Source organism: Anguilla anguilla, chromosome 11, assembly GCF_013347855.1.
Source record: "Anguilla anguilla isolate fAngAng1 chromosome 11, fAngAng1.pri, whole genome shotgun sequence".
Classification (NCBI taxonomy): Eukaryota; Metazoa; Chordata; class Actinopteri; order Anguilliformes; family Anguillidae; genus Anguilla; species Anguilla anguilla.
The window spans coordinates 18531320-18557752 of record NC_049211.1 but is presented as its reverse complement, the minus strand read 5'-3'; the positions used below and the strand labels follow the sequence as shown (position 1 = coordinate 18557752).

The 26433-nt window shown below is 41.7% G+C and overlaps 2 protein-coding genes across 4 annotated transcripts in view; both read left to right on the top strand.

Moving 5' to 3' along the window:
- col7a1 (collagen, type VII, alpha 1) overlaps positions 1–8869 on the top strand; it is a 78906-nt gene extending 70037 nt beyond the window's left edge. For both annotated transcript variants that reach the window (XM_035382713.1, XM_035382712.1), the window contains exons 113-121: positions 160–237; positions 623–676; positions 844–892; positions 1110–1118; positions 2404–2496; positions 3212–3337; positions 4106–4168; positions 5364–5540; positions 6731–8869. In XM_035382713.1, the coding sequence (XP_035238604.1) occupies positions 160–237; positions 623–676; positions 844–892; positions 1110–1118; positions 2404–2496; positions 3212–3337; positions 4106–4168; positions 5364–5540; positions 6731–6759 (678 nt within the window). In that variant the 3' untranslated portion in view covers positions 6760–8869. The remainder of the gene's footprint in view (positions 1–159; positions 238–622; positions 677–843; positions 893–1109; positions 1119–2403; positions 2497–3211; positions 3338–4105; positions 4169–5363; positions 5541–6730) is intronic.
- Positions 8870–9006: 137 nt separating this feature from the next.
- Positions 9007–11934, top strand: LOC118208235 (urocortin-3-like). 2 transcript variants are annotated; one of them, XM_035382715.1, is made up of 2 exons: positions 9007–10195; positions 10949–11934. In XM_035382715.1, the coding sequence occupies exon 2, from the start codon at positions 10967–10969 to the stop codon at positions 11354–11356; it is 390 nt and encodes a 129-aa protein (XP_035238606.1). In that variant the 5' UTR covers positions 9007–10195; positions 10949–10966; the 3' UTR covers positions 11357–11934. The 2 variants fall into 2 exon arrangements, with proteins under 2 accessions (XP_035238606.1, XP_035238605.1); XM_035382714.1 differs by having other exon boundaries at positions 10945–11934.
- Positions 11935–26433: the final 14499 nt, after the last annotated feature.

The following is a 26433-nucleotide window of genomic DNA, read 5'->3' as shown; positions in this document are numbered from 1 at the left end:
ACCAGGTCACTTTGAACCTGTTTGTGAAATACTTTTTTTGCTCTTTTTTGAAAATATTTTACCACACACCTTTGGATATCTGCCGCTGTGTGTAATTTGATTGGATTGTGATTCAGCACTGTATTTGTTCAGTGAATGGAAGTGTGTGTGGCTTTGCAGGGTGAACGTGGCCCTCCAGGCCCTGCTATGGTTGGCCCAAGAGGCATTCCAGGTATCCCAGGAGAGAGGGGGGAGCAGGTCAGTCTACCCACATCCTGCCTCACACTGGATTAGATACACTGTAAAATGTTCAGTGTTAAAACAACTCTTACCGAGTGCCTACGGTCTCTGTTAGACTCATATATACTTTGAGTTGAATTAATATTGGACATTTTACTATGTATAGTATTCTATCTGTTCTACACTATTGGAAATACAGACCCATTATGGGTACTGTAAATTGATGCAACACCATCTCTGTACCACAGTATTACTATGACACTGACCTTTGTGTTGATGCTTGGTGGTGAAGAGGCTGTATAATCTGTTGAGGCATGTAGTGGCGTAAGCATATGTGCACAGTAGGAGTGCGACCGAGATGTCTCCTCCCAAACGTGCTGTGACAGATGATGTCACATTTCAGGGGGAAATCGGTCAAGATGGTTCCAAGGGAGACAAAGGAGTGCCAGGCATGACGGTCAGTTTGTGTTAAAGCTGTAGAACACTCATGAGCTCTTTTACCAACGTGATGTTTTGCCTTTGTTACACAAGCTCTGCATAAAGCACTGACTTCAACATCCTTATGCCTCTTGCTGCTCTCTGTGTCCCCTACATGCTCCCTCTCTTGTTTACTCCTCCCCATAGGAGGATGAGATACGTTCCTACGTTCGCTCAGAGATGAGCCAGCACTGCGGTGAGTCTCAGAGTTAGTCAGCTAGGCATTCTGTGTGTGTGTGTGCGTGCATGTGCACGTGTGTGTGTGGACAGGGCAACACTTTTTCCATGTTTCCGAACATAGCCAGAAAAGTCATACTGTGTAGTAGTAAGGTGAGCAGTCATTAAACTGTAAAGCATCCTCTTAACCTGCCTCTGAGTCGCAATTTAACAGTGTCAATTTTTTTGTGTTTCAGCATGTGGAGGTAAGTTTTGTTCAGACTGAAAGCCGGAACAGGTGGGTGGGTAGCCTTGCTCAAAGCGGTTGTACATTGGACACTTCAGTAGGTGCAACATACAAAGAACTGAGTTTGCATATTTTAGGACCTCTGAAATGTTTATGAATGTCGTAACTTATGTCCAGTGTCGTAAGGTTCTAACCCGCCCCCCCCCCCCCCCCCGCCCCGTAAGGTTTAATAAGGTTACTGATTCCACAAGGTTCACCGTATGCCTAAAACACTCAGACACAGACTATTTCAACATCATTTTAAATGATAAAAAATTAACCAATTTTTCTATGGAAGATGAGAGATAATTAGATTTTCATGTTACTCCTCAACTGCCAATGATGCAGTGGTGTACCCTCTGGAAAAACAAACCTTAGTGGACCAGGGGAAGAGTCTCTGAACATGTGGAAAGCACCCCCATCTCAAAGCATCTCACTTCCTGTGTTCATTAGAAAGTGGAGTGATGTGGAATTGGATATACAGGAACCACTCGATCCCAGTTTATTAACAACAATAATTTGTCACATGCATGTAATAGCTTCCTATGACTTAATTGTAACTTACTAGTAGAAACAGACACCCTAAGGGTCTGTCAAGGCCAGAAGTACTGCTGATTTGGTTTTCCCCTTGACAGTCCATTGATATATTACTGATTGGCCAAAAATCCTACTTAAACGGTGTCCCAGGTTTAAATCGACTCCCTAATAGAGGGGGAAAATGAAAATAAACAGTACTACTGGCCTTTTGAGCCAGATCCGAGTATTCCCGACACACAGCAATGGATACTCTCCAGACAGTAAGCAAGACCAGCCTAAATAGGCTCATTAGCCTATTCTCACCATCAAACATTATAACGTTTTTAATGAAAAAAGGGGGGCGTTCCTGCCTTCATCCTATGGTGTGCTCTCCTTCAGGGAGGGGTGAAACGTCGAGCTGAATTAATGGCTCAGGTTCACCACTACGCTCCCATTCATGGGCTTACCCACTGTGGCAAACCAAGTCTGTTGACACCGGTTCTGGTGTACCTGTGAGCTTGTGTCTCATCAAGGGACAACAGCATGCTCAGACGGCTGGCTCGGTCAACCCCTGCCCTGCCGTGTGGTCCAGTGAGTCCCGTTGTCTTGGTGTGGGGTTTTTGTGTTTGTGTTTGTCTGTGTGTGTGTGTGTGTGTGTGTGTGTGTGTGTGTACTGACCCGTTTGGATGTCCTGTTTTTTTGGTCCTTGTCCTGCTTCGTCCCTGTCCCCTTCTTCCCCGTTCTCTCAGGTTCTTTCGTAGACTCGCCGCCCCGATCGGACAGCCAGTCCTTTCGGGCACGGCCTATCCCAGGGTGGCAGGTGCCCCAGCAGGGCAAGGAGGGTGAGTGTGTCCGTCTGTCTGACTTTCCGGCTGTCCTCATGCTTACCTCTCTAACTGCCTTTTGGGAAGCAAATCCAACCAGCGCATTACACATTGTTTCCGTAGGCCTCTATCTCCTTCCATGTGCGTCTGTCTACTCGTCTGTACTTGTTTTGTGTCCCGCTCTTTCCACCCTGTCTGCGTCCTGGGGGGAGGGAGGGTGCACTGCGGGGGGTTTCGTGTTGGTGAGATGTCTGTGGACACATCAGGGCAGGGAGTCACGCAGGTTTGCCGGCGCACTGTGCAAGAGCGAAAGGCGAGGTCATAAATAAGAGAGATCCGTCAACAGCCAGGGCCACCAGAACCAGGAAGCCCCAGGTTTTCTGCAGTCAAATGCACACGTGAGGGTGTGGCCAATGCAGAACAACACAGGACACATTCACGGTCAAAATGGTTGCATGCAGGCCAAAATGGCCGACATAGTTGCGACATCATGGAAATGTGCTACTTGTGCTTCTGCAAGAGGCGCAGTTTATGGAGGGTGGAGGTCTGTGAGAGGTGGATAAGCTTTGGAAAACATGATGCCGCTAATATTTGATACAGTCGGCTTGTATGTGGGCCTCAGTCTGTCAAGAAAACCATAAGCAGGCAGACAGGAGCACTGATCCCGTACCGTCAGATTGGGGTAGTGGGTGCAAAGGGGCCTCTGAACTGTATGGCACCCCCTGTGTTTTAGGGCGGGAACTACGTGTCGTAGTCAACACCAATGACCCAGACTACGAGCATATCTTCTCTATTGAGAACTATGATGATCCCTTGGAGGAAGTGATTGACTTCACCCCGACAGCCATACTCAATAAGGGTATTTAACCAATCGTGCGCCTTCGTCTTCACTGCGCAAGTCACACATCTACTGTAGTATCTTCTGCTTCTTCATTCTTACTATCACATCTAATGCTGTCTTATTCTAGGGAATGTAATGTTATCTGTTGTTTTACCCCAGTGAAACAGATTATTGGTGAGTGGTATGATATGAAACAAATGTATAGTATGAATGTTAATCTCTTCCTGTAGAGTTGCTATGAAGCTTATGTTGTGCTGGTACAGTATGTAAAGTCACAAACTACATCTTTGTAGCCTGAAGTCCATCAGCATTTTAACAGGCCTACAGTGCTATGAATAAGCATTTGCCTCCTTCCTGATTTTATGTTTGTACATGTATGTAATACATGTATGTTTGTATGTAATATATTGCATTTAACACAAGTATGTCTTTATACAATAATATGCTATTGTATAATTTAGACATGCTGTTGTTTGTGGAACTGAATGATATGCATCAGATTCTATTATACAGTGCTACTCCTAAAATATTGGATTTTACATTTGTGTTTTATAAATTGCTTCTTTCTACCTGAGAGTATGGCCTTAAACTGGTCTTTAAACTGATCTTTTTTAAAAGTATGTCTAAGAGAAATTGAATGGATTTTATCAAATGTTCTATAGAGCACACTGTGGGAACAGTTAGTATGGTAAGGATACATGGTAGGTGATGCCGTATGTGTAGCAACACTGATGTGTCGGATTATTATACCACTTAGCATCTTTGTGCCTGTTGTCTCCTTTGTAGGTGAAGCCAGCACTGTTAATCCTCTCCAAGGTGTGAGACCCAAGAGAGAGGCCCCAGGGGCAGGTAGCTAACCCCCCATCTCCACTCCGGAGCTGAAAGGGTTTCTTCTGCATGCCAGGGGCTTCTACATGCAGCATACGGAGGGTGATCTTCCTTCTGTCTACTGACCCAATACTCTGCCCGCTAAACTGACTTTACTGCGTTCTGCTAATAAAAGAAGTGAACATGTATGATCAAAGCTATAAAATATATAGTTTGAGGTCATGGGTGGATTAGAGAACTGATCATTACTGTACTGTTCCACAGTCCTATAGCCATTTTAGATTATGCCCATTAACTTCATAATTGTGTGTTGAATTGATGGTCCTGAAAGGCAGTGGTCTTGTTGTCTTGGTGTGACAACCAGGGATGTAAATTTGGAGTTCACAGCTTTAATAACACATATGTAATAACATGAAATGAAAACAGATCCAAAATACTGTGCAGTAACAACTCCCTGGCATGTGAGGACCAGTGTCAGATCCTGTCAGGACCTGTGGGACCTCTCAGTTTTGGGCTGCTTGCGTTCCGGGAACTATTTGCATGGATTCGGCGACTGTCAAACCGGAAGAAAAAAAAATAGAAATAGAAATCCATGCTTTGTATCCTAGATAGTTGCCGGCAGCACCCCAGTTTTGAACTCTCTGGTTTTACACATTGGCCTCCAGCAGCAGCAGGAAAATAACTGCACTGCTAAGAGACGATAGTGTCACAGACGGTAACCTCAGAGCTGTTTAAGCACAAAGAAGTTGATGATGTGAGTGACGGTGTGTGTGACTATGGGTTTCCAAGTGAGTGTGTGTGTGTGTGTGTGTGTGTGTGTGTGTGTGTGTGTGTTCGTACGTGTATTGAGGTGGTGTGTAAGGGATGTAGCTGTTAGAGATAACACTCAATGTTGTTATAGCTGTGTGGTATTGGATGGTGGCTTTCCATGCGGGTCTAATGCGACGTCTATCATTTCTTCTCACCTTCTGTCATCTCCTGTGCTGTCTTGTCTGCTTGTGCTCTGTGTGATTTGAGGTCTGCGATACACACGGCATGGCTGCATGACCTGAGGGGACCTGCCTCCTTTGCTTGAGATGGTGGGGGATGTGGGGTGTTTCCACATGCTTGCAGTGACATCACACCTGCAAAACGAAGGCATGTAGCTGCCAGCACTCTCTGAGTGTGACCTGAGTAGATAGAAGACCTTCTCACCTGGCATGTTCTGTTGCCCTAGAAAACGCCTGCTTGTTGCCCTTGGAGGAGGGGAGCTGCTTGCGGTACACAATCCGCTGGTACTTCCACGCCCTGGTGGGAGCATGCCGGCCCTTCATCTACAGCGGCTGCGGAGGCAATGGCAACCGCTTCCTGACCAAGGAGGAGTGTGAGGAACACTGCCTGGGAGAGAGTACAGGTAGGCCGCACACCTGGAACCGCACACATCCATCCCAAGGCCTTCACAAACTGGACTGCACACACCAAACCAAAACACAGGACTGAATACATGCTAGGAACTTACCTGCTGTCTCAACAAATTAGCTGCTCCCAAAAGAACCCTACACTTGTGTGGTTCACTACAAACAAACAAAAATCAAGCTGTGATTTTGCTAGATTTCTTTTCTTTTTCTTTTTTATCTTGTTTTACACAGAGTAAGCGAGTGGTTGCTGGCTGATGGATACTATCACTGTCGGTAGTGATAGTGTGTTTTTGTCAATGAATTTGCTAATGCTGTGTGATCTGTTTCTACATTATAAAAAAATTGCACCTTAAAGAAATAAATTGTATGTCACATTATTAATGTTTATTCCAACATCAGTAGATGTTAGTAAATGTGTTACTAAGGAGAAGGCTCAGAAGGGCTGCCAGATTGAGAAAATGAGACATACAGTGTAAATCTCTTATCTTTTCATGGATCATTTATGGAATTTTCTTTTCAATTTATTAAAGTTGGAATAGCCATAGATCATGACATATTCATAATGTTGTTAATGAAGTTATTGCTTTATTACTAGATCATATTTGATGTTTGATATTATCGTATCATCAGACAGAATATTCATAGATATTGTGGATATTTAGAGCACTTGTGTACGTACAAACGTCACTTCACATTTCCTGTGAATACACACGCTCGGGTCACAGAAGCAGGCCCTTCCTGTACACCCTAGGGGTATAATGTGGGGACTGGAGTTCAGCTTATCGTTACACAGATTAGGATGTTGCCTTGATGTCCGAGACACATAAAACACATAGATACACACTCTCTGGCTTCTTGATTCCTTTTTACAAGGCCTTTTAACTCACTTTTGATTATGATGATGACAAAACATTATGATAAACCTTCTTTGGTGGTCTTCTTCCACTGGACCAATAGTTGAGCAGATTGAACTGCTGTTGAGCCTTATCTGACTGTAGTCGGCAGTAATTGACCCAACGCTGATCGCAGCCATATGAAAGCTGGGTTAAAGGTTCTTTGAGGGGCATAATAAATGGGATATAGGGATGGCAGGAAGAATGAAGGGATGAGAGAAAATAGGGGAAGCGGAAATGATGGCATGAAAATCTGGTGTTTACTTATATCTTACTGTTGTGTTTTGTCACAGATTCGATGTCCGCCAGGGTGGGACGGTGATTTTCCATGGGTACTCTGCTCTCTAAACTCTCTAATTCTAAGGAATGCCAAGAAATCATAATGGAATACAGTGGAACCTCAGAGACACAAACTTCAAGAATATGGGTTGTTTGGAGCTCTTGAAATTTTACTTAAACTGAAATATAAATGCATCAATTTTAATTGGAATAGATTCTTTTAAAAAAATAATTTTAAAAAACAGGCTGTTATTTTGTGGCTATGAATCTTTTTTAAAGTTAATAATCAACGATTAAACACTCCTTAGATGGGATCTCATTAGAACATTTTTTTTTTGCATTGGGTTCCTGAAAGTAAGCACAATGGCATAATGATCTGTCTATAGCCGATAACTGTGAGCATAAAAAGATGCTACCATCATGCATTATGAAAAATAAAGACAATATCAGTTTGAAATGTCATAATTACAGAATTTATGTGTTCATTACAGTTACAGAGGAATTGAAAACTGTTGACTCAGAAAAGTTATAGGTAGAAGGATACAGGTACTGGAGTTCAGAGCAGGCTAGGGATGATTCTAGCCACATCATGATAGACACGGCATCAGTGAGGGAATATCGAAAGGAGAACAGCAGTCGATGAAAGAGCAGGCAGCTCCTGACTACCCAACTACCCAAACTGCTTATTGTAGGTATTTGATAACTGCATCTGTCAATTGGTCAAACAATGCATTAAAGCATGTGTGTTATTTCACTCAAGAAGGTACTGTTGTTCTCGTTTGTCACTTTTTGCAAATAACAGAATCTTTGTATCGAATAATAATGAGCTTGAAAAGGTGTAATTGCCTATGGTACGTCCAGGCTCATACCCTGTTTCACTGACCAGTAAGTCTGTGTCTCTGAGGTTCATATATCTGTGTTTCTGCTGTATCTAAAAATTATTTTGAAATATATTTTAAAGAAATATTTTACAGCTATTCATGTAAGCTGCTGTAGGTGAGCTTCATAAGCGATGGTGGTCTTCAGTTCATCTGTTCATTTTTGTTTCAGTGATCTACTCAGCAGATATTTTTGTGTGATCCATTAAGCCCAGTCATTAACACGTTGCATCTGTATTACAAAAATATCAAGTATTACCTCTTGTTCTTTTGAATATAAATACACTTTCAACAATATTTCTATGAACAAATTGATTAAACAAAGGTTATTTATTTGATAAGTTAATTGGCAATGGTGCATTTTTATGGCAGGTGAGCCTGATTCTGTATGTAATGATGTTTGTGTACTGTAAGGATCTGGTAGTAGATCATATCCATGCAATGAAGCTTTTCCTCTTTAAAGCCTTTTATCTCTGTGCACTTTCTGAGTTTCTTTTAAATCCATATAATTCACCAATATGTATTCACGCCTTTGAGTATAGTTTCAATAGAGCTCCATCTGGATTAGGAGCAAATGGATGGTCATCTGTATGTTCAAGAAAAATGGTGCTGTTGTAGTCCTTAAGCAAATAATTTGTAGTCCTTGGAATATAAGCAATAACTAAGCAAGTAGCCAATACTGCCACTTTCCTGAAGTCTTATGCGGTGCTGTTGAAATCCTTTTAAAAGACCACAAGAAGTTCTGGTCAAAAAGGTCCCGAGCAGTGTTGCAAATTTAAATATTTTTTATCTTCTCAATTCAGTTTTTATCATTCAGGGATCTCTCCTTATTATTACAATTCAACATTCTCCACTTGCCGTTTTACCACCAGAGCAAAACTTTGTGTGCTGTCTGAAGACGTACATTTAGTCAGCCTTAGTTCAGGCTATTTGTAATACTGTTTAATGAAACGTGTATCCCAAAGCTTGGAAAGGCAAGGCTTTTTAATTACCTGAGGAATGTGCTTAGTGTATTGGTGCTGAAGAGATGTCTAGTTAATGAGTAACGTCCACACAATATTGTAACAATATTACAATCATGTTGCAGTTCATTAGCTGGATATTGGTTCTTTCCAAATCCTTGCAAATGTACAAGGGTATCATAAGCGTATCAGTGGGGTAGCAAAATCTGTCCCTTATGTACATATATATTTTTATTACCTGGGGAACAATCTTGATAATATGTTGTTTTGATTGTTTAAAATTTCTGTTGTGTTAGTTGTGTTTAACATTGCATGTTTCTTTGCAAAAAGGTGCTATTTTTAAAATGTTATTTTTGTATTGTATTTTTTCAAAGAATGATGAAAGCTGATGTTTTTGTCCTGTCTGAAGATGAAAAACAATTATTAATCATCAATTTTTTAAATATGGAAAATAAACAAGACTAAAAGACAAAACCAATATTTACTGTTTCCCTGATGTTGTGATGTGTTTTGTTTATTATTCATATGGGCAAATTCAGTAGTGCTGACAAGAGCGCTTCTCTTCTGTCAGCTGAGGGGCAGCCAGCTGAGATATTACTGCTTCGATCTGTTGACAGTTCCACCTGCGTGACTCATTGGGAGATTGAAGAATTAAGCATTTAATCAAGATGGAATCAAACTAATTGCTTTAATTCATCTTTTATGAACGAAATCATTTTCTGCTCACTGGGTTGTACTGTGCATCCTATATTCAAAGGGCCCAGAGGGGGAGCTTTATTGGCCTTAGAAGGTGAAACAGGAAGAGAGAGGGGCATTCCCAACGTTGATCTAATGTGTCATCGGCAGTACACACTGTATGTTGACTGTTTGTAGATGTGTGCCAGGGAACATATGAGATAATATACAATATACAATATACAACACACAGACACACTTCATCACAAACCCCTGTGACGGTTACATTTACCATTTCTAACCCGATGCTTTCTGCTTTTTCGTTTATTCATATCCCCCTCTTTCTTTCTTTCTTTCTTTCTTTCTTTCTGGAATCACCAGTAGGACAAAGCTTTCACAAAGAGAATATGTACAGTATGCACTTGATAACAAGCTAGTGACAGGCACTAGACAAAAGGCAGTTTTGATGCAAACAAATTCCAAATGTGGGCTTGTTAAGGGTCGGGTGAGTGGGAAAACGGCAGTTAAATATTATGATTGAAGATATGGGAGGGACCATTGTGAACCCAGAGAGGAGATTAGTGACAAAATTAGCGAGGCGATGTAACGGGTAAGAGGGGTGGATGGGTGGAGGAATGGAAAAGGCAGAGTAGAGAAAGGGTGGGTACAAAAGTGAAGGACAGAGGGTGGGAGCCAATGTGGGGGATCAGGGAGGAGGGGTGGAGTGGCAACAGGATTGTGTTCTTGAGGGAGGTTGAGACAGAGGCAACCCAGCTGAAGATCAATTCAAGCATCAGAGTGGAAATCTGTGCTAGAGCAAGCAGACAGACAGACAGACACACACACTTGGCGCACAAAGACCCACAGTGGCAGAAGGAGACAGGCAGACAGACTTATCTGAGCTGTAGTTGCTTCACTGAAGGAAGAGTAGGACTTTTAAACTCACTGTGAAGAGCAACAACAGGTAAGTCCATTTTTTCAGTGTCAAGCTGAAGATTTTGTGTGAGAATGTACTTGGTTCATAAAACTGCAATGTGTCACCATTTGAGTCAAGAGTACTAGTTTTCATTTCACTTTGAGAACGCTACTTAATAAATGATAAAACTCAACACATGAACTGCTTGATTTACTCAGATTCTGAAATGTGCATAACCAGTTTCACAATTCAATGGAATTTCAAGTTTTCATGATATTCCTCTCCAGTGTGTCATTATATGTTAGCCATATTGCCTAACATGGATAGAATGGTAGAATGACAGGAGTTTCATTCCCAGCCACAAAAAGGAACCATACATTTTACCATCTGATGGTAATATGATATCAAATGCAAAAATAAACCAAATAGACACTTATAGACTGATTTTAGAGTTGAGTCTGAGTAATGATAAATAATTGTATTTTGGAAAATTAGAGTATCAAATATAAAAATGAATGTATGGTTGAAAAGGCCACGTTTTAAGTTTTGCAAGACATTAAAATGCACATTCTAACTGCAAGGAAAGGCTTACTGCGTAGTATGTATGTCAGGTGAATTCAAATTCACAAAACCTGTTATAACAACCCGAACTCTAGACACAGCAATGTATTAATCTTTTTCTCTTTCTGCTCCCTGTTATTTACCGCCTTCATTTTCTCTCTCCTTCCATTCTTTGCATTTTGGGTCCTGTGGTTCCCTCAATCCGCTCTTGTGCCACCCCTCTGGGTCTCATTCAGACAGCCTCTTTTTTCGGCCAGGATGCGAGGAGTAGGGCTGTGCGTCTACCTGGTGCTGCTCCTGACGGAGAGCGCGATGTGCCAGGGGAGGGGGCTTGGCGAGCTGCAGGGACTGCCAGAGGGAGGGGAGGAGGGAGAGGGACAAGAGATGGAGCGAGACCTGGTGTCTGTCAACATACTGAATCGACACGGACTCCTGGGGTCCTACCAGCCCGTCCCCCGCAGGAGCCGCTCACGTCGGCCACCGCCCCCTGCCCCCAAGAGGAGCCCCCCGGGGTCACGCTATGCCCTGTCGCTGGATGTCCCCACCAACATCCTCAATGTCCTGATCGACCTGGCCAAGAACCGCGAATTGCGCACCAAGGCCGCGGCTAATGCGGAGCTGATGGCTCGCATTGGCAGAAGGAAATGAGGACCGCATCCTGGCTGGACACAGGGAAGTGAAGAGGGAGTGGGGACGAGGATAAAAAATACCAGGGAGGGTGCTTGGGACAACCTTTTTCCCTGTCGTAGTTCCTGTCGGGTTAATTTTCCATGGATGTTTATTAAAAGTACAAAAATCTATTTATGTCACCCCAAGACAGCAATTTTAGCTGGATTGGAATTATAATTGAGGAGGGTTAAGGTCAATCGACATGTAGAGAAGTGATAGCTGCCCAGCTAACACAAAATGTTCTCACAATGTTAGTGGAATGTTTTGTCAGTGTTATAACACTGCCACTACATGGCAATAACATTGTGAAATGTTTTGTTAGCTAGGTGGTGTGATTGAAAATGCAATGTGCATAAATGCTGGCAAGAAAGTAAGAAAGTAAAAGATGTAACAAAAAGTCAGGTTTCAACATCCAACAATTTTTCCCCCTGTATGATTGAAATATGACAGTATGTTAACTCTGACAAGGGGATTCATTCTGTTTACATTAGATATGGAAACGATCAGGACAATCAACTGATTTTCCTCAGTATTGTAGAATATACAAGCTTTTCACTACATTACATTACATTATAGGCATTTAGCAGACGCTCTTATCCAGAGCGACGTACAACAAGTGCATAGGTTTCATGATGTAGAGGCGCAAAAGAAACACTAGAGTGAAGTAAGTGCTTTAAGCACTACTTAAAACTACTTAAAAACACAAAGCATAGGACGAGCAGGCAGGCAGACAGGCAGACAGACAAAAGCAAGCTGGGGAGGGGGGTCTTAGAATAGAGAATAAAATAGATTCTAGCAATGTTGCTGCATACTGGGTATATTACCTATGTTGCTCATGTATTGTAACAAGTGGAAAATATTGTAAATATTGCCTATAGAAATAAAACATTATTTACTTCCATTTGTGTCTTCAACATTTCTGACTACAATGCAGTGTTTAGCTTTCTTTAAAATCCCAGCTAATGATACAAAAAAACAACAAAAAAAACAACAATGAATAAGTGAATGGCATGTCACTGTGGTTGGACTGATCAGATATGGCAAAAAGCGGAAATTGCCACACTGTGTTTGTGCATCACACAAGGCCAGCCTACTGGTGCTTGCGTCAGCTGAATAGTGACTGATGTAAGCACAAAATAACAAAATAATTCATTAGTTGTCAGCATACACATAGATTTTATACAGTTGGCTAAGCATTGGTTTGCTTTGACACATCAATCAGCCAGAATAGCCAGACCTTAAATGAGCTGATGATTGATGTGAGTTATGGATGGTATCTTCTCCATCCATTAACCTTTTTATCCTGCTATTCAGTTCATCATTCATATGTTGCAATAACTATTTATTTATTTGTTTATTTGATGAGCAAACTACTATTAAACATTGGAACATTGCCATAAAGACATTTCCAATGCAGAATGTTAATAGCCGGGGATAATCTCAATGAAAAGAGATATAAAGTGCATGTCTTTTCTGTAAAGCATCAAGTTCCTACAGCAGTTAAAAATGGACTGGCATTCAATAATAATTCTATAATTTATTTCTTTCTATCTTTCTTTATTTTTCTTTTTTTTTCTTCCTTTCTTTCATATATTTCCAAATTTTGCTCTCTAGTCAGCCACACACGTCACTTGCACTTTGGGCCAATGTCCTGGAGGCTGGACATTTAGTTGCACCTGAAATTAGGGCCAACAAGCTGCCAACAGGTGCCTGAAAATGAGCCCAGGAACTCCTTATATGGTCTGTGGCTTGAGCCAGCAACCTCAGTTGTTACCCTGTCTGCTGCCACAGTGCATTTTAACTTGGATAGGAAGATGTAAACAATTAAATGAATGTAAAATATGAGTCACAACACCCCAGGCGCTATTTTATGTAGCCTGTATGGATTTTTATACAATGGATCTGACGGATGGGGACAGCTTGTTAGTTAACCTCGTGTTTTTGTGTCATCGTAAGGCAGCAGTTTGACTCTCTTTTTGTGTTCATGGACACACAGCACACCGACATTCACCACATTCTGAGAGTTGAGCTGCTTTCAGCACTTGGAAGATGTCAAAGATAGAAACTTATGTTTGCTCAAGTTTCACAGATTTGTTTGATACTTCAATGTGTCTTCAATGTTTGTCAATTTTATTTTATTTATATCTTATTACTCTTGGATTCAGGCGCTGTGAATCAGGAGGTCCGTTTTCATCTCAGACTAAACATAGGGCTATACAGTACATCAGACTAAATTCATCACCATATTGTGTCTAATTATCATTTTGAAAATTAGATATATTTCATTAAATAATTAATTTTATTTATTAGTCATATTGCTATTAACTGGGCCACTGTAGCTACTGGGTTGGTTAGCTCAACCTTTTCAAGATCATTGAGAACTATTTGTTATCCAATGACTGTTTTTTATACACAGGGGTGAAACACTCTATGTGGTCATTTAGGCCCACACAATTCAAATATATGCGGAGGGTGTGATTTATTCTGGGACACTTTGGGGCCACAAAACATTATTGTTTTGGGCCAGAAAAACCCCTAGGACCAGCTTTGGATTTATTTGTAATATAAATGGCCTAGCAGGGGCAATGAAGATTGATTATTGATTGATGCAAATGTTTGTTGTTTATTGTTCATCTTTATATGAATATATTTGTATGTTAATGATGTGCAAACCTCCTTGCTGACACTAAGAACAAGCCATGGTTTTGTCCATTTATATATTTCACCAAATGATTTAAGTATTCTTACTGCTGATCCCCAAACAGGGCTTAAGCCACAAATCCTTATGCATACCTATGCCCTGTCTGTAATGATTCATTGTCTGACCCAAACTCGAGGTCAAGATGAAGATGCCACTGAGAATCAATAAAGAGCTGCTGAAAGTGACTTGAACAACAAGCTACAATATTCCACCTCCAACTGCCAGTTCACTCAGCAAAGTGGTGCTTCAGTGTACTGATGTGACCATTGTCTGTTATCATATGCAGACAGGGCTGCACATATTTGGCACGTAACTGTGGGAGATGGTCCTCTTCTCTCAGTCCACCTTTGAGCAACATCCCCCTTCAGAATCAGAAATGTTACCAGAAATTTCCAGTTCTGTGTGGACGACAAAAAGATTTATTGACCCTTCACACACTAATTGTAAGCTCAAGTGCTATAACATATTATTATATATTAGATTCCTCCATCAAGTATCTCCAGCTGTGAAATGTATTTATTTCACTCATATACTGAACCAGCCCAGCAGTGTGTCTGTGTGTCTTATTTGGTAATTCTGTCCTATGAGGTTTGTTTATGACTGATGAACTGAAAGCTAAATGCATTTTAGCATCCACCACACTCCTGTGCACCTTGCCCAACCCACATTGTGTATATTAACATGCTTGTAAATCAGGATTAGAGAATGACAGGATGACATTTTTGTGATTGCTGGCACCAGTGGCTTGTGTACCATGAAGTTGCAATGAGGCTATATGTTGGTTAGGCGCAGCATGTCTTCTGAAAATGCATGAATTGTTTCTTGACTAGGTTCAACATTCAGCCATCAAACATAATTTTCTCTTCAGGAGAGGTTCATTTAAAAAGGAAACAATTTTTTTTTTTTTAATTAAAAAAAACATTTTATAATTATGTTTATGTGAAGAAATAAGCAATCACATGTACAGTATGCCGCTTTGCTTTGATGTTGACATGTCATCACTCACCTTGACCCAAAAGACAACACTCTGCTGTTCTATTTAAATAATCTACAATATTTACCATAATAACTAACAGACTGAACCTAAACTGATTCAGTTGGTGGTCACAGCATTGAGAACAGAAGCATGGTTCTCACATCTTTGTTATGTGGTGTGTCCTGGTTAGAAGTCACTATCTTCATTGTGGTTGTGCGGATGATCAGAATTTTATGAAATGATCAAATGAAATTTGGTCCTCTTCATACTGTAGACATGACCAAGTTGCCATTTGACTGAGCCAGCATGTTATTGCATGTGTTCTTTACATATCTAATTTATTGAATAATGTCATTTACATTAGAATAGACTCTAAAAGTTGACATCCTATAAAATTAATGCATTGCATACCTGTTCATAGAACCACTGTTATTTAATCTATGATACCCACAGGCAAAGTACAGTGGATAATGACTGGAATTAAAATATCTCGAATGATGGACAATAAATCTGCAGTCAGACTGCTATTACCTAATTAGGTGGGGAAAATCCTTTTGAATAAGTCTGAACCCTGAATTAATTGATCTGACACCCCACAGAACTCCTGACCACAGTCAGTACTGGGGCTGTCACGATTGAGTTCTGTGCATCACCAAAAGCTATTGCTTTGGCTAAATACCCAACATAGGGCATTTAGCCAAAGCTCCATTAATAAATAATTTGAATTCCTTATCCAATTTGCATGGATGCATGCTGCATTTATTCAAAAATGTCCCTATTACTAATACTATTGCCCTATTAATCCCACATGGGATTAATTTTATCTTGTTGGAAGAAAGAATGTATCAAGCCGAAGAGCAGTCCATGATGGCACCATTCTGTATGGTTTGTAAAGCTACTATCTCTTCCCAGACCAAAACTGCTGCTTTAACACTGCAGTTATGGCTCCCCCTGCTGTGATGTGCTGGTACCATCCTCTAATAGCAGGAATATCATACATTACACGTTTTTCTCATTTGCTTAACTACCCAGGTCTGGTTGGCAGCAAGCTAAAATACTGGAATACACATTTACTACATCTTACCTACTCCCCCATGTAAGTGTTGCTATGGCAATGAGCGCTGGCCACAAATGGAACCACTTAATTGGAATATTCGTTAGCTATACTGCATCTGTCAAAGGGTATCAGAAATATAAACCTTTCATTTCATAGTCACTAAACCACCTGCCAGTTTTTCTTCTCAATATGAATGACCTGAGTCCAGCAGGAGTGTTCGAACTGGGTCATGAAGAGGCCAGATTGCAAAGACTGTCTCTCGGTAGGTGTGTGGTAGATAAGCTGCCTGCCAGCATGACCACGACCCACAATTTTGGGAAGGCCTGAGCCTACACCTCACTGCAGTACATGCTGTCATAATCAAAGGCACAGCAGAACACTTTCTCACAGTTGCTTAGATATTCAGGCCTACGCCTATACACTGTCAGCAATGCTCAAACAATCACCTGTAAATGAACACACTAACAGCCTGACAACCATCTGCACAGTGGCTCATCAATACTGCGTGACACTGAGAATTACATCTGTATGATGACTCTGGCACTGTAGCAGGACTGAAAACTATGTAAACAATGATAAAAAAAGGACAGGTATGATGGGAAGGATGGTTGTGAACATGAAGAAACTGCACAGTAAAATGTCCAGTGTGAGTTCAACTCTTACAGATGATCTTTGGTCCCACTGTGGTCTAGCATGTTTTTTACAGTGTGTTTGCTGATCACATGATTTTGGCTTGAACTGCCATGACTCTGAAGGACATAATTATTCTCCCATTTACTATGGGATATCATCTTCCCAGCTCAGTGTAAGGGACTTAAGAGGTCCCCATTACAGGTCGATGTGGTAACCCAGGGAACATTTGGCAGACGCTCCTATCCAGAGCGACGTACAACAAAGTGTATAACCGTAACCAGGGACAAGTGTGTTGAAAACCCTAGAGGGAAGTACAGGTCCAAGTGCAGGGAGCGACCGTGTAGTTTAACTGTAATCTGATCAACACAAACAAAAGCAGCTTCATCTAGGTGTAGTGTAGAGAGGAAAATCTAGCTACATTTTGTTGTAAAGTGACATTTTTGTAGCTAAGACATAGACAGGCTATATACATGTAAAACCTGAGCTGTATTGGTGTTAACCTAGTCCGTTTACATCAAAAAATCGCCCAGCCTAGATTCCTATCCCTCCCTCCTAATTTCATTTGCTTCACAAAAATTAAACTTGAAATCCTATGGACGGTTCACTTTGAACTGAACTTGTGTTTCTATTAGGCTAAGCAGTTTTTTTGTATAGAGTTGACGAGTTACATTTTTTTTGGCTGCATGGTGAAAAACAGTTGTAAGCTATTTTATAAAGAGGCAATTTAAATAAGAAATGGACACCCTCCAACTATCTTGTTGATTATTCATATGGCTGTCAGTATGATAATGATTATTTTCATTCTCAAGGTGAATTACAATGGTACCTGAATACAACACACTTTTACAGTGACAGATGCCTCTAGTTTGAATGTGAAGGTTACATTGGCAGGAGAAAGCAGATCACATTATGTGACATGTAGAATGTTGCCTGAGTCCTATTCTCTGAACCTGTAAGTGTATGCTGGGACATGCCCTTGAGTGACCTATATTGCCTAAAATTTTGTGTAAATCGATTAAAGACAGAAAATGCATATTGTAAGGCCATTAGTTTAAACAGCTAAACAATATAGATAATTGTGCCTGAAATTGTTACATAGAACTTGTGAAGGACAAATATAAAATAACTAAATTTATCTACAGAGTAAAGTTATGAGATTGGTATGAGAATCTTATAAAGCTTTTTCATGACCAAGAAGATGGTTCCTATTGTACGTGCACATAAAGACAAAACTGTCCATATGTCAGTTGAATGTTACTATTCTTGAACTTTCAGTGTTGCTAAGGCCTTGTTTATCGGGGGAAAAAGGTTAGTCATAATGCTGATTCATGGGTTTGTTGCTTCTCACACAGAGTGTTGGCGAGGCAGGAATACTGCCACATGACTCTGCCGTCTGTCTTAGAGTTCCCCCTGCTGCCTGGACATGCACACATGCACGTGTGCGCATGCGCGCACGCGCACACACACACATACACACACACACACACACTCAGAGACAATCATCATTGACAGTGATTTTATAGTGACCTCAGCATATGATAACTGCTGTTTGAAGACTTTGGTCATTTGCATATTTACTTCATTATGTCTGTTGTGATTTGCCTGTGCACAACAGATTTATTAAAGCACTCTCTTGGGTCCCTAGATGCTTATAGAGCCTAATTCACATATGCCATTTTTCATTTTGCTCAGCCTCCATTTCTGATTTTATTTTGCATTTAAATCAAGTAAAAAATGCATGAAGGTTTGTTTGCGGAACTGATCTACCCTTCTTCGGTTTCAGAACTACCTTCAGAACTACCTTCACTAGTTGCGTTTGGTGAAAAGCTTTCTATACAAGAAAAATATGGCAAATATGACCTCTGATGCTTACAAAAACAAACCCCAAAACTTATAGACTACTCAAAACTGGAAGCATCCAATCCTTGTTTCACAAGCTACAATCAAAACCATTGCTGAAGCTATGCAGTTATGGAATGATGGAGTGAAAAAGGATTGGGAGAATGGGAGAGATGGAGAGAAGAGAACAGCAGTGGGTGGCTTGGTAAAGGCAGGGTGATGGAAAGAGGGTGGGCGGAGTTAGGAAGGGATAGGAGGGAGAAGGGAGGGGATTTTTTATGAGTGGGTTGAAGGACAGGAGAAGGGGAATGGGAAAGGGAGGGATTAGGGGGATTGAGATGTGAGGAGAGTGGAGGATGGGACTGTGAAGACATGAAGAGGTCAGTCGAAGGGATGACTGGATCAGTAGCAGATGAGGAACTGAAGGGATGACTGGATCAGTAGCAGATGAGGAACTGAAAGAATGCACACAGAGGGATCGAATCACCCTTTAAATATGTGCAACAACAGAATAAGGGAAAAGTAATTTATTTAGCTCCATTTGTGATTGAGTACCAGGTCTTAAAATGACGACTGATATACAGTAGCTAGCAGACCAAATATGTTACCTTTGAATTGAACAGTTGGTGGTATTAGAGTAAGAATAAGATTTGAGCTGAAGGAATGGCTGATGGGTAACTATGAATGGATTCTGAATTTCAGTTATTAAGCAGTTAATCATTGGAATGAATGTACAACACTGTACAGTCAGGGGTTGCTTTTCTCCTTTTCTTTATCTTCCTCTCCATTTCCCAGTCATTCCTGTGTTTAAGGAAAATGCACCGTTGTTCGTGTGTGTGCATGTGCATGTGTGCGTGTGTGTGCACATGCATGCATGTGTGTTTTAGCCATGCAGGCTTCTCCCCGAACCAGCTGTTATCTCATATCTCCACCATTGCATTGCATCTGTGGGTGGTAGTGGGTGATAGTGACGGTACTGTTTTCTAAAGGACGGTTTTTATTGGAACTGTTCAGATAAGATAAGCATGACGTGATTATAAATTTCACATGTTGATGTAAATGGAAAATGAGCATTATGCTTGCTTTATTAGCCACAGTTCAACTGATTCCCTAAAGACTTGACTGCTTGTGAGCAGATTCTAATTAGAGCAGGTTCAGTGTTTGTGTTCTGAGAAGGGGTACGATGCTGGGATTATGCAATTTTACTACTTGTTTAAGGCAAGACGGTCTGAAGTGATCATACCAACACCATGCACATTATCAGTACATACTGTATATTATATACTGTACTGCATAATATCATGTACTGTATAATATCATGCACATTATTATACAGTAGATGGTATTATGCAGTTCAGTATATTCCTCTCCTGTCATCCCCTCACTGGGGCTTTTTTTAAACTTCGTATGGTTACCATGGTATCATGAGTGACTGAGTGCATAGATACAGTAGATGATTTTATATACGTGTTGCCACAGCATGGATGTGTATGTACATTACATGTGAACATTTCTCTGTTGACGGCATGGTTTTTTGCCGAATGAGAACTGTTCATGCTTGTCTTATAGGCTATATAAGAAAAGAAGAAAAAAAAAAATCTTCCAGGTGCTGAAATCTTACTGTTGATCATTAAAAATTGGATGTTTAAAAAAACAAAAAAAAAACAAAAATTGTAGCCCTTGATCCAAGTTGTTTTATTCCTGGTTTGCGTGTAAATTACTGCCATCTCAGTGACAGTTTTATGCTGTAAATGTGTATATGGTGGACAAGACATATGGTTTATAAAGACACAAACACACACACACACGCACACACAGAGACATATAAATATATGTGTGTGTGTGTATACATTCACACACAGACATTAAGTATCAGATAGAGAATTGAAAGAGTTAAAGGTGAATGGTTTTTTACTTTTAATTGGAAATTGTATCAGGAGATTGTATAGCCCTGACCTTTGAAACAGCAGACTTTTGTGTCAAGTTCTATCAAAATAAGCTTATGACAGTTCCGTGCTCAAATAACTGTTCTTTTCTTGCTGATAGCTCTTATGTGCAGTACATTGCCATTCTTGCAACCCCCATTTTCTTTCTCTAAAGCTCTCCAGGGCTCACTCACCCAGTCATTCTTGTACTCCAAAAGAGATTATATGGTGGTATCAAATTAAGATGTAAGAACAGGAGTAACCTTTGTAAAGAAAAAACTATGATTTATAATTTTTGCAGATACAATTGCAGATACAAGCGCTAAAATTGCATGCGCATACTTGAGTTCAGATGCAGGCCAAGTCATTATGTTCTGTCTTTGATTCTTTTGTATTAGCGACTGTGGCATTTGTGCCACACTTTTCCCTTCCAAAGGAATTTCAAATTTTGGTAATTAATTAGTTTATGAGCAACTCAATTTTTTTTCCACAGCCTGCTTCTATATCTCATCGAGAGATAAAATGTTGAGAATGTATAACAATTATGTCTTAATAGAGTGTGACTGTTTCATCTGGTAAAGCAGGTGCTGTAGTTGGACCTCGCTGATCCCCCGCCCCCCCCCCCCCCCTCGTCTCCGCTCGGCTCGGTCCCTGCAGTTCTGACCAGTTCTGCCCAGCAGCAGCTGGCTGCCCGTGGGCCCTGGACATGCCTGCTGATGACGCGCTGCCTGGATCGCTGGAGCTGTAATTGTGTCCCACCCAGTATCTCTCCACTCTCTAATTGTCTCTCTTCACACCCAGATGCCGTTTTCAGCCTGAAAGGAGAACAGAGTGCCGCTAAATTGCACAGCTGAGGAGGAAGCAGAGAGCAGTGGAAATGAGCCAGCGTTTCAGAGGGAAGGATGGATGGATGGATGGGTGGATGGCACTTTGAAAAAGGGCCCTCCACTGCATCTAACCAGTCTCCCACTCTGCACAGGCTGTGATGTTACCTCCACTCTCTGTCCCTCTAAGTCTGACAGGAGTCTGAGCATGAACTGAGAATGAAGTCTTTTAGATCACAGGGAGCTGAGTGTCAATGATCTGCTCAATGCAATGCCCTTTATAAGTGAATTCAGTAGCAACATTTGTAAATGAATTCAACTTTTCCTCTGAGAAGCAGCTAGTTGTGGGTAATGGCAGTGATAATGTCAAGTAGGGAATCACGCACATGGCTGCACTTGCATTAAAATTGCTAATTCAGCTGACTGAGACAGAAAGATTGAGTAACTTAAAATGCCGATGACTTCATGGTCTATCAGAGCTCAATTCAGAATAATAAGTGTTTTATGAATACTGTAGAAGCATTAGAAGGAGCTGCTGTATTGTGGCGCTGCTTCCTCTACAGTAGACCTGATTTTGGTATAGTGTGTGTGTGTACGTGTGCGTGGGTGTGTTTGTGTGTGCGTGCATGTGCGTGAGTGTGCGTGAGCATGCATGCGTGTGTGTGTGCATTTTTGGTTACTTCACTGTAGTATCTACCATTCTGTTCCAGTTATAACAGTATCATTTGACCATCTCAAGTACAAACATCCACAGCTCCCTACCCTTACTTAACCTTTCCGTTCCCCTAAGGCCTTGATTAGCACCCAGAATAGCAGATGAGCAAAGGTCTATTCCACTCTTTCTGATTTATCAGCCTCACTTTGATGCAGTGGTGTCAATGGTGCATAAGGAACAGGTGTGCACTCTTCCGATCATGAATCCCTCCCTCATACACACACACACATACACACACACACACACAGTCTGCAGGAGAAGACACGGCCGCTCTCTGCGGAGAACAGAAGGACCAGGACAGTAAGAGAGGGGGCGGGCTTTGACGGATCGGAGCATGGGTCATTCGCTGTCAGAGGAAACAGATGGGGGGAAGTGGGGATGCTCTGAAAGGTCACTGTGCATCTCATCCCCTGTCTGTCACCAGGTGCCCCTGTGGAGATGTCAGATGAACATTGTCTAGAAATGTATGGAAACACACACACACACACATACTTAATGCATTCTTAAATGTGCAGATACCTGTTTTCTTTATTATCAGCTGTTTACTGCATCTGCAACTGCTCCTTGACTTTCAATGAATTGGGCAGTCAGCAGTGGGCCTTATTGTTCCAGAGTAGAGTTGTCAAGTTAGTCATGGTCTTGCATTAGGAAATGGATTGCAGCCCAGCAGTAAAGGTCAGCCAGCGGTGAGATATTAGAATTGGGTGGGGGCTGGTGTTAGAATACCTTGATGTTAGCTGACTGTAGCTAGCCTCCACACCCTGGTGGATCCTATGCGACATGAAGGGATTCACATCTTGCATTTTATCTTCTTCCACGAAAGAACTAATTTCACAGGTCATTAAACGTGAAACACAACAGAAAGCACGCATATACAAGTGTACACAGCATACAATAGCCCATGAATACAAGCTTTGTTTTAGCTCTGAGAATCTGTGTGAGGCACAGTAAACGGATGTTGGGTTCTCTAGACTTCCCACCACAGGGAGGTGACACAAGCTTGTGAAGTCTGTCAGCACATTTCATGCAAGGTAAATTTAGTTCTAGACGCAATCAATAATTTAGAGACCTAATTGGCTGCGCTGATCAAACAGCTGGTTCGGATGAAGGGTGGGGGAGGTGGGGGCACTGAATCGCTCCGCCCACACCCTTCTCAGGGCCACTTTGCAGTGCGGCTGTCACAGCACAGGGGAGCACGGCAAGGGCAGATTACACCACTCACCCCCATCGCTCAATGCTGCTCTTTGCACAGCCTCACCGGACCACGCACTTTATCTCCCTCCAGTCATCTCTCATCTTCCCCTTTCTCCATCTCCTGGCATCCTCCTTCTCAGAACCCCAACTCAAGGTTGGGTCCACACTGCTGACACTGGAGAACTTTCCAGCACTCCTCTCATCCATCTCTCCGCCTCTCTCTTATGTCTGCCCACGCTGTCTCAAATTAGGTTTCTCTTTTCTTTCCAAATCTTTCAGTGTTTTACTGAAACACTCCTTGGATCACCACTGTTTGCTTAACTGTGCAGGTTTCACTGTAGGAAGATGTGGTTGGATGCCATAGTGATATTTATAAGTGTAGACCACAGTTGTAAAAATAATTATTCTGGTGGCTATTTATTAGACTGCAAATATATTTGCCTCCTCTCCTGCAGGCCGATCCTACCAGATGGCCTCCCCCCCAGGGTCCCACAGCTGCTCCTTGGTTCTCTCCTCATCACTCTTCACACTAAATCACTTGGTCCAGTTATCTCTGCTCATGGCATGCCGTTTCATCATCATCGCTATGCGGATGACACAGCTCTTTTCTCATTTTCTCCGTATGACACCCAAGTTCAAGAATGTATCTCTGCGTGCCTAGCTACCAATACAGCCTATATGTTCCCTAACCACCTGAAGCTCAACCTGGAGAGGACAAAACTCCTGTTCTTCCCAGTGAAGGGTTCCCCATGGCGTCTCTCTGGATAACCGGCTGAGCTTCTCTGGACACAATGCAGCAACTATCCAGTCCTACAGGTTTCCCCATCACATCATAGGCAGAATCTGCTCCTTCCTCGCTAAGATGCTACGTGGCTACTTGTATGAGCCCTTGCAATCATCCAGACTTCTGTAGCACTTTGCTGGCCAGCCTGCCGGCATGTGCCCCCAGGTCCAGTACGAGAATGCCGCTGCCTGCTTGGTCTTCAACTTCCATAAATTCAGATATGTCACACCACTTTTTTTTTAACACCCTTCACTGGCTTCCATTGGCTGCCTGTATATAAATCTGTCACACTGGCATACTATGCTGTGAATTGTACTGCCCCTTGTTGTCTTCAGACAATGATGACACCACACGCTCCAACTAGACCTCTCCATTTGGCAACCTCATGCCAGACAGCCATGGCTGTTCTCTGCCCTTAACCCCCAGTGGTGGCATGGACTTCTCCAAACATTTAGAAAAGCTGATTCGCTGGCTGTCTACTACAGGCACAATAACCTTTTCAGAATACACCACAATGTTACTTCACAAAAAACCTATTTCTCCTTTCTCTTGCACAGTTCTTGTAAGTCTTGTATGTACTGGTAGGTCTTGATAACACTCATATGACTTTTTAGTTCAGTACACGTAGATTGAGGCTTAAGCTATGTATTTTATTTGGTACTAAATGTATGGGACTTTTGAATGGTTTCCAATGGTTATGTGAAGTGTGCTTTATGTCATCTGGCTGTTTGGTCTGCCTGACTGGTGCAATTCAGTGCAAGTATTCCAAAGTTGATAAATAAATGAAGTAATATTGATTGATTTTATAATACGTGTTGTGCTTAGTTTGAACAAACATGCTCTGGTTTTGTTCAAATACTATGCAAAGTGTTAGTGGGTGGGTTACTTATTTATCAGTGCGTGTGTTTGTGTGTGTGTTTTGTGCGTGTGTGTGTGTGTGTGCCTGCATGCTTACGTGTATGTGTATGTGTGTCCAGAAACAAGCATATGTGTGTGTGTGTGTCCAGTGCAATCCCTGCTCTTGTGGGAACTTTTTCTCTTTAAAATCGCAGGCTACCCATATTTCTATGTGTAGTCTGCTCAGAGCATTGCCAGCCCCACTCAGCTGCTGAGAGGATCAGTTACAAGCTGTTCAAAATTCACCTATGAGATGACCACCCTCTCTTATGACTGCATACAGCATATGCTGAGATGCTGAGATAGGAAGAGCAATGGACATGCAGAGATAGGAACCGCATGATGTGTACATGAGTAATGTGAGTATGTGCATGTATCTGCTTGCGTTTGTGTGTGTGTGTATGCTTATGTGTGTACAGGTTTTAAGTAAGCTCTGGCCAATAGTCTACCAGGAAGAACTCATCTCTTGTCCAGCCAGGGGCACAAGAACTGAAGGCAGGTTCTTTGATGTTACTGGAGGAGCTCTAGCCCCGAGGTCTTCTCCAAACCCTTCTGCTATCTGGCAGGTAATTGCCACTGACCTGCATGTCCCTGGCATGGTATGACCTCCATGGAGCTATAAAAGTATGACCCTCAGACGCCAATGTGAAGACCCCTCTAGTTCTTTGCCTCGGGACTGCGTGACGCGTAACTCTCACTTTCTCTGGGAAGTGGGTGGCACCTTTGAGCCAGGCTCTTTATGCACGGAATATCAACAAGCCCTGTGATACACACCCCATGATCACTCCTCCTGCTGCTGAAGGACAGAGCTGGCAGTTTAGTACAGCCACCAGCTGACAGCTTTTAGTCAAACCAGTATTTTTAGAGGGCGACTGAAAGGAGAATGAGAGCACATGCTATACAGCTTTTAGTGAGGTAAGTAGTTCTGCACATACCTAGCCTTCATAGAAAGTGACAAACTGCAGCTGATATACTACACCATTGTGTTGCTTCTAAATGCCTTCACTTATAGCAATGTGGGCAGCCATTGAAATTATATAATATGTAGATTGTGCATTTGAATTAAGTGTGTTTTTGTTCTGCTTACTTCTAGACATATAAGTAGCATTATATTTGACTGTGGTAATTTTAAATGCCTACCACATATCCATTTTTCCCAAACAGTATAATTAAAAAATATATATCTTTGACACACACATGCACAGTTGCATGCAATATGCATGCACATCCTCACACATACACATTCTCTTGTGTATATGTCTGTATGTCTTGTACACAAGAGGGCATGGGATTATTTATGCATTTATTTATTTATTTATTTATTTATTCCCTATGTGCACTTGCAAGTTGCCTTCTGTCAGGGAAATTTTGAGCTCCATGGCTGCCAAGAGAGCTAAGAGATGGCATGTGGGCATTTGGCAAGGACTCTCATTCCCCCACTGATTTGCATCCATGTATGACATTTGCTACTGGGGATAACAAGGACACGCCTCTGTATGTAACTGTGCATA